We start from the raw sequence: 9,082 nt of genomic DNA, 5'->3' as shown, positions 1-9,082 counted from the left end.
AAATATTTAATTTCATGGTATTAATTTTCGCCCCTATATATAGGGTCTTTATATGTAACTATGTGATGTACTGATTCGGCTCGAATGTGCGACCTCGATCAACGAGTTTGACCTGGCCATGTCACTTCCCCAAATCTGTGATAGGGCCTGAGGATAGAACAGGTAGGTCAGGGCCGTAAGACTAGTCGGGTTCGTCCCAATGAAGATCCTCCGACACCCAAGTTACCACTGGTGATCGAGATAGAAATATGCGATCTGAAGTTAAATAGTCAATGTAATAAATGTCAATTACCTCAATTGAATCAAATCTGCGGTATTTATAGAGTCAATTTTGACACTGTAAATATAGCCACATGTCATGATTCGAGGCTTCCTAACTCCAATCGTGCGGTGTGTAGCCATCATTAGCTTTCGGTCGATCCGCAGGTCGGGTCCCCGCGACCCAACCCGCCAGACTATGCGCGAATCCTCTGCGAAATGTCTCTTTTACCCTTAATGAAGGGCTTTTTTATCTTTTAATAAACTAAATCCTTTTCACTACCTTATATGTACAAGATAGTAAATGCAATTAAACTTCATGTATTTTGTGATATCTAACTTCATATTTCGAACCCAATTTGATTAGTTTTATTTGTCATCTTATTAATTAATTTAATTTGAATAAGAATTTTGCGGACAATCATAATTTTGGCCCTGTAAGTATAAAATGGAGCAATTTATTATCCTATGAATTTAACATTTTGTATATTGAGGACAAAAATGAGTAGAATTTGTTAAAATTGTAGAAAAGTGGACCCAATTAAACTTTTCACATGCACTTTTCTGACTATCTTTTTAGCAAATTCAAGACATTTTCATCCTTAATCATGTACAAAATCTTAGAATTAAGACCAAAATTACCAAAAAAAAAAGAAAAAGAATTGTAAAAGGCGGATGAAAATTAAAATTTTCCCTAATTGTCGAAGCCGGAAATCTATCGGAAGTAATGGGAACAAAAATGTTTTTATAACCTGGACAAAGGAAGAATTATTGGTATTGAAAGACTTTTTTTAAGGATGTCTAATTATATATATGCAGCTCACTCAGGTCTGTCTGTGAAGGTCTCTTCCTGCTGTAGGCCTGAAATGTGAGTAAGTCGTCTCTACTGTCTGTTTCTTGCATGCCTTGATGAATTCCATCGCTGTGGTGTTCGACGGAGTCGAGTGAACTCTGGGGTGAGATGTTGGAATAGTTCATATGATCTGGGAAAGAACCTGGAAATGGTGATGGTCCAGTCGGTCCTGGACCCAAACTCCCTGGCCATAGATTTTCTGCGTTCCTTGATGATTGATCCATCAGGGTTTGTGCCAGCTGAGCCTTCACCTGCATCAGCTGCGCTTGAAGATACGCCACCTGACCCGAATTCAGAAACCATAATAGTAAATATCTATGATCTCACTTTCAAGACAAGCTGTGGTGTAATAATTTATGATCCCTACTCGACCTATAATGTAAGATGATGCGGATATGTAGACACTGTCAGCGTGCGTAGTCTGACCCGATATTACACTTTACAACCAGCACATTCTGGATAAATTTTAACTTTAATTACGTTAGCGGAAGATGTTATTAATTATGTATAGATCGGTAGGGGAGGGGCAGTTTGTTGAAGTCATGTAATGAAGAAGTAAAAGTTTTTCGTGTTCTATTTTTGGATTTTTGTTCTGGTTAATGTTCGCACATATATGTTCCTAATTCTGTCGTGCAATGTCCCAACTAATTACACACAGGAACTGAAACATCATAGGAAAGATCAAGAAAACAAACCCCAACAACGTTTACCTGCTGTTGCAAGGCGAAAATATGAGCGACGCAGCCATAGACGGGGTCTCTAATCCTAGCCTGAGCCTCATAAGCAATGGTGACAACCGCTTCACACCGATCAGGCACAGGCACATGCAACAACAGCTTGGAAACGTTGCTAGCTCCGAACACCTTGTGAATGGCTGCAAACCTAGCCGGGCCCTGCTCCGAGCAAAAGTAGGGCGCGAACACACAATCCGCCGCGCATTTCCGGCGGAGAAATTTGCATGCGCCGCAGGGAGAGCCCGCCCCGGTTGCCATAACTAAATTATTGATGTAATAAAAAGACAGCTAGCAGAGAGTAGTTTAAAAGAGATGTTATAAGTACTTTGGCAAGAAAGAGAATCAAGAAATTAAACTGATCAGGCACACGGGGGTACTAGAAAATGGTGCAGATATGAAGCTGGGCCGGGTTCTTGCAGCTTATAATGGGGTAAGAATGGGGGGACATGGAAGGTCTGTGTGTATGGTTCTAAGGAGACATTTATTAATGGCTTATGCAATGTGGGTGTATTTCTTTAATGGTTGTAAGAGCTTTAGACCACTTCATATGACTCAGATTGAAGGAGAAATGACTATATTTATATGTCTTGAATCACATTTTTACATCACATATATTAGTGTAGATGAGTTTGATTGTCCAAAAAAAATAGTTTTTTTCCGCCGAACGCCGCACCTGGGAACTGCTGCAAATTTGTTTGTTTGCTTTCTGGAAAATGTTTTTTTTTCTATGTAAGAATATAGACACGTATTGGTGAAGGATTCTTAAAAAAATGCATATTAGGGTTTTTAATTATATGGTGATTAATTAGTAGTGAAATGATCATGATGATAATGAAGCAACGTTCAATGAATTTAAACTTTATTTGGACAATATAATATTAATCAATTCTTGGCCTTTTCAAGAAGTGGGTGCTGCCCAATTTCTTACATTGTTTAAGTTTGTCCAAGAAACTAGTTTATAGAGTTGATCATCAAATATTGTAATGAAAGGTAAAGGTGAGTTATGAATGGTTTGACTTTGGAGATGGGGTGTAGGAAAAAAGTGGTACTTTTTGCATTGGGGTCGCAAGATATATTAATGGAAATTGGGGGTACCAAATGGTCATGAAATCAGTGTCTTTTTTTTCCTCTTTTTCTTTCTCATCAGCTCAATAAAGAGGAAAGTAATTGAGGTATTGACTTGGGAGTCCTCGTGTAAAATGACTCTATTTATTCAATGAGACAAAAGAAGGTTTCATGACACCAACGTTGTATTAAGCTCACCAGTGGGAAGCAACAACTGCATTGAATTTGAGTTGAGCTCATCACTCACATAAATTGGAATGAACTAATTATTTCTTGCAGGTTTTGTAATAATCTAATTAAGATTAATGTATATTTCTGTGTCGTTCTAAGTTTCAGTAAGTCTTAGTACTTTATTTGTAGAAACACTACCATGTATCATTTCCAATTGATGATTAAAAAAGAAAAAAGATCGATAGACTTTTATTAATTAGGGTCAAATTTGGCGCAATTGTAGTGGAACTTAATGCAAGTTTCTACAGTGATTGATCGTTAATTGTTGCATTAATGAGAGACTTGAATTATGCCCGTTGTCTTCTTGAACCTAAACTCCTTTTTGGGCTTTGTTCTAAAACCGCCATTCCGCTAGTAATTACTGCTGCATATAAATATCTGGTGCAACGAACAAGTAAGGTGATTATTACATATATAAATATAATATTGCAGTAGGGAGTGGGTGGTGTTAAATAGGGAAGGGTGGTGGAGAGGAATCCACATCCACAAGAGCAAAGGTGGCAGCATTAGGCATTATTGCAATTTGCATCATCAGAAATGAGATTGAGAGAAGGAAAATGAAATGGGATGATTGTGGAAGGCGTCCGTCAGCAAAAACAAAGGAAAATGGCAGTTTCCAATCCAAGAAACCAACCTCATCACCCACATGCTCTACGTACTACATTTCACTTCCCATTTCACTTTCATCACTCAAGAGTATGGGCATGACTTCAATCGTCATCATCATACTCAAATTGCATCACACACACCACCTCTCTACGTGCAAGCAGTATCTGTTGAAGACAAGAATGTCTCTGGATTGGACACTGAGACAGATTAACAATCCAGCTTTCGCTGTTCCAATTACCAGCTCTCAAATCCTCATTCTTGGAGAATGACCGCCAGAAAATTAATGTAAACAGAACAGGGTCAAAATATATTGCAAAATTAGAATGCACCAGCCGAGAATCGAACCCGGGTCTGTACCGTGGCAGGGTACTATTCTACCACTAGACCACTGGTGCTAATTGAGAGAATACTTTCTTTAATATTGAATTCAAGTTTATTTCCATTTAAAATCATAGAAATAGTATCAATTTATTAAATACTCCTTCCAAAGTAAAGAGCAAGACCCCGTTTTGGTACCATTAAAAAACTTAATTTTATTTTTGGTACCAAAATTATTGCGGGTTCGGGTTTTGGTACCACTAAATCCAAAAATAAGTATTTTTTATTCCATGGTATCATTAAACCTAAAAATAAGCCTTCTTGGTTCCATAAAGTCATGTGTGGCGCAAAATAAGTAATACAATACATTCGAAAACAAAGGATAGAATCTGTAATGAAGTAAAATATATGGATTACAAATACATGATTTTAGCTGATTGAAACCTAGTTTGACAAAACTCAGTTTAATAAAATATATGCATTGCAATGCATAACTTTTCGCTAATTGAAACCTGCCAAAAGACTTTAACCTATACAAAAATTCTCTACTTTTTTGTCTACATCTTTCTCTTTCCTTTATCCTTAGGTTGTGCCTTCTCAGATGTCATTACACTGCGCAAGTTTGATAAAGTGACATATTTTTGCCATCCTGTATAATGATATCTCCAATAGGGCCTGTCATATTCAGGTTAACGCTAATTAGATACAAAATAGAATTATGACAACAAGATATAAATTTAATGTGAAATTGTTTACCATGTGTGGGACGAGAAACAAAATCAGGAGGTGTCCAACCATAGGTGGTGGTGCCCTAATGTTGACCCTTGTAGTCATGAAACCTGGTGTTGGTACTCATGTAGGATGGATATGTTGTTTAGGATTAGCATCATGGAAATGCATTGTTTGAGGCATAGTTTCCTTAAGAAAAAAAGTATTAGGGATTGGTAGGTTGTGAATTACTACATGTAAAAACAATAATGGTCACAACAATATTAATAGCAACACTAGAATAAAAACATGAAGAACAACATTAACAACAACACTAGAATAGAAACATAAACAACAACACTAACAGTAACTACTTAATTATGAAACTTAACAGCAACATTAGAATAGAAACATGAACAACATTAACTGTTAAATAAAATATGAACAACAACATTTCTTCATCTTCTGTATATTAGAAAAAATAAAATATCATAACTTTATATTAATAGTAAACAAATGAAAATAATGAAAAACTTACAGAACCATCAACTTCAGGTTGACTAACTACTTCAAGTTAGCTTACAAGGGGGCAATCTTCATTCACAATCACCTCATCTTGTTGCACAGGTGTTGTTACATGTTTAGTTGTTGCAGTCCGCTCAAACACATCATCGATTGGGAATTCTTCAACAAATTTCTTCCACTTGCAACCTTTTATAGTGTGTCCTACTTGATGACAGAATTTGCATATCCTTTTCCTCTTTGCCTTAGCAATTTGTGGATTGCAATTGTAGGTTTCTTGCCCTTTCGAACCTCGTCAAGTTCCAATTGCCTTGCCCTTGCAAGCCCCCCTTTTTCCTCCCAAAATTCGGAGGCACAGGCGAATGTGACCAGCTTTTTCCCACATTTCTAATCCATCAAGAGGCATGATTGCTGATGCATATACCTTGCAGAAAGTGTCAACATGATAATACTCTCAAAAATCCTTTCTATGACTAAATTTCATTCCCAATGCAAATCTAGGATCAAGTTTATCATCGGGACAAAAAACTAGCGCCTTCCCAACAATATCATCATCAATGTTCTTTTGACTATCAAATTCATTTGGACTATCACCATCAGTATGATCATCACTGTCAAACCGCATCTCATCTTCAAAAGCATCATGCAATATACCATCTCACTCTGCATCCGTGTCTACATTCTCATCAACAGGCTTATCATCCTCATCATAATCAACAATTTCATCTCCATCAAACAAATCATCTTCAGAAGCAGCCACCCATTCATCAGTTTCTCTCATATCTTCATCATCCTTATCTCAATCAACCCAATTAACCCTTTCACCATCCCCACTCTCTTCTATTACCACACATTTCCCTTTGTCTCTATTGTATAGCACAGGTTCTTCTTGAGTCTCAGTATTTTTTTCCTTCTCACCCTGAGTACAATGTTCTTACCTTTATCACCTTCGGCAGCAGTGTTCTTACCCTTATCACCCCCTTGAATTTCAGCAGCAACTATGGGGCATAACTGCTTCAAGGTATACTCTAATCTCACTCCCATAGCCATCTATAAGTTGAAAAATGTATGTTTCAAAGCATAATGCTCTAAACTTTTTTAACATATCAATTTTAAAGTATTTTTTCATACCCAAATAGTCCAACCGTTCACAACACTTGTTAAGTACTAGCATTGAAAAAGTGTCCTTATCAATAAAGCCAAACACACTTTTCATGCCCCCTCTATACTCAGCTTCGGATGAAATATTAATTTACCTCCATGATAAATTCGTAAGCTGATAAAAAATTTATATTCACCTACGAATATAAATAATAGCACCAGTCAACTATCAACAGACATAAATAAATAAATTAGTGTGGGGGGGGAGGGGGGAACAATTGCACGGTAAGATTCTCCAGTCCACCCAACATGTAGGGTACTCATCTTTTAATTTATTTGGCATGTTCTCTCAACAACACCCAACAAATAAACCAAAAAAAACACTCAACATTATATAGTAAGGGACCACATTGCATATCGCATGCTTCAAAGTTCAAACAATAAACAAAGCATACTCAATCATCCTCAAAATCCACATTACCAACACCAACTTCAAAACCACACAAAGTACAACAAAATTAAGAACCCAACATCTTACAAAAGTTTAGAAGAAGAAAAAAAAAACTCACCATAATCAAGCACACCACCCGACACCAATGATGCGGGTTGAAGGATGGGCATCAACGCCATTTTTTCAAATCAACCACGAAAACCAGTCTCCCCGCTTTTGAATTCAGATTCTCAATCAGACATTTTGCTTAATTTTTGAATTTGGATTCTAATTTTGAGGTTAGGGTTTTCAAAGGGGGAAATTCCTTTGTTGGAGGTGTGAAAGGGAGTTCAGCAACTTTTGCCCGTTGTTTGGTCTTTAGAGGTCCACAGCCTCTACGCACATGACTTAACGGGATTTTACGGCCGTTAAGCGTGCACATGGACTATGCCGTTAAGTTGGGACCAAAAATATTTATTTTTTAATTTAATGGTACCAAAATTTGAACTTATAAAAATTATAGTACCAAAAATAAAACTGATATTTTTAACAGTACAATTTTGACCCAGGTAAAGTATTCTCATTTTTCATGGTACTTAGTTCAGTTCATATATAACTCTATTATTTATTTTGCCTGGGATGGTTTTATATGTTACAAGGATATAATTTTTTTTAGGATTAGTCAGCAAAATCCAATTCTAAAACCCTAAAAAACTGTTACATTATTATTTCTCACTTTTGAAGTCTCTGAACATAGCTCTCAAATTGCAAAAGAATTAAAAATTTAATGTTCTCAATTGCCCCCTCCAAAATTGAATTTCCTTATAATGTCACCCCCTAATGTGTTGTACTAAAAATAGAATTTAACCCTCTATCATATGTATACTAGTTGTCACAATACGTGATTTATGTGTTTATATAATAAATAATATTTTTATGTCTTAAAATATATTATTAATAAATAAATATATATAAATCAATATATCATATTTCTAAAAATTAACAAAAAAAGAAAAAAAGAAAGAAGAAAGCAAGCAACCAAAAAAAATCAACTTTGGGCATTATTAGCATAACAATAAAATTGGTCTTGCGGTGCCATAACCGTCATTTATGAGATAAAAAAATGCCTTTTCTTTTGATATGGTATTCTATATAATTAAAATATTTACTTTTGCAATCAGCTCTTATAAGTTTAACTCAAAAATTCAAGAAAAATATATCGTCATCTAAACAATGTGAGGGTATATCTTCACAGTTATAAGGGTAATTTAGTTTTAAAAAAAAAATTCTGACCTACAATAAGTCAATCGAGGGTGGATATTAATTTTTATTCAGTTTTTTTTTATTAACATCAACAAATTCAATGAATTTTGACTAACGAATGGACTTATTTGTTAGACGAAAGCAAATTTCAAGGGTGCTAGATGTAATTTTTCAAAACCACAGAGAGCTTACGTATAATTACATCAAATCTCAGGAGAATGTAATTTATCCCTGAAAAAACAAATGTGAGATGTTCATGACTAAATTAGTCACAAATAAGAAAAATTAAATGTACAATGAAATAAGTTATAGGATAAAAACTACTAACGGCTATAGTTACAGAACCAAAAATATAATTTTGCCATTACAAATTATAAACTATCAACCAGGATAATGTTACACAAGATAAAAAGAGAAACACAAAACCATAATGATCGTTAAATTATGATTGGATGAAAGAGGTTAACATATATTGCTATGAAAAAAAATGATCATTTTCTTGATTTCAAATTTTTATGGTTTCAGCCACACAGAAATCATTAAGACAGCAATATACATATACATATATATATATATATAGAACTCTACTCTACTAAGTAAAATGGTTCAAGAATCATAGCCAAGTCGAAGCTCCAAGTCCAGTTCCTGTTCCTGACTCACGATAACCTGCCTCTTCTCCTCTAAATCATCCAATACCCTGCGACCATAACCTGAGGATCAGGGACCACTAGATTATTCTCAGGCTGTTTCTGATCATCGTCGTCGTCGCAGTGCTGCTGATCAGGGAAATATCTTCTGTATGCGGGTCCAAGTACAGTAGTACTGGAACTGGATGCTGGAAAGAATGCTGACAAGCTCGTGTTGGGCTGATGAATATCACGGTACACAAGATGATGATGATGATGAAAAGTTGACTCTGGTGTGTGATGGTGGCCGACGCCGTCGTGATTTTGTTGTTGTTTATTAATGGGATGTGTGGAAGTGAGTGGC

At 35.7% G+C, this 9,082-nt stretch overlaps 1 protein-coding gene and 1 non-coding gene across 2 annotated transcripts; both read right to left on the bottom strand.

The window, feature by feature from the left end:
- LOC105165639 (LOB domain-containing protein 16-like) lies at positions 814–2,382 on the bottom strand. The gene is made up of 2 exons (XM_011084715.2): positions 1,822–2,382; positions 814–1,392 (listed from the first exon to the last, which is right to left on the bottom strand). Exons 1-2 carry the CDS (start codon positions 2,101–2,103, stop codon positions 1,060–1,062), a joined length of 615 nt encoding a protein of 204 aa, XP_011083017.1. The 5' UTR covers positions 2,104–2,382; the 3' UTR covers positions 814–1,059.
- On the bottom strand, positions 4,075–4,145 carry TRNAG-GCC. The gene has a single exon. It is a non-coding gene; the product is annotated as a tRNA-Gly (tRNA).

Source organism: Sesamum indicum, linkage group LG6 (assembly GCF_000512975.1).
Source record: "Sesamum indicum cultivar Zhongzhi No. 13 linkage group LG6, S_indicum_v1.0, whole genome shotgun sequence".
Classification (NCBI taxonomy): Eukaryota; Viridiplantae; Streptophyta; class Magnoliopsida; order Lamiales; family Pedaliaceae; genus Sesamum; species Sesamum indicum.
This window is presented reverse-complemented; position numbering and strand designations above follow the sequence as displayed.

What these genes read in the sequence shown, in the direction of transcription:
- LOC105165639 (XM_011084715.2), bottom strand. Translation starts at nt 2,103, where the DNA reads ATGGCAACCGGGGCGGGCTCTCCCTGCGGCGCATGCAAATTTCTCCGC. An exon ending in TTTTCGCCTTGCAACAGCAG is followed by an intron (nt 1,393 to 1,821) that starts GTAAACGTTGTT and finishes AATTCGGGTCAG; the next exon opens with GTGGCGTATCTTCAAGCGCA.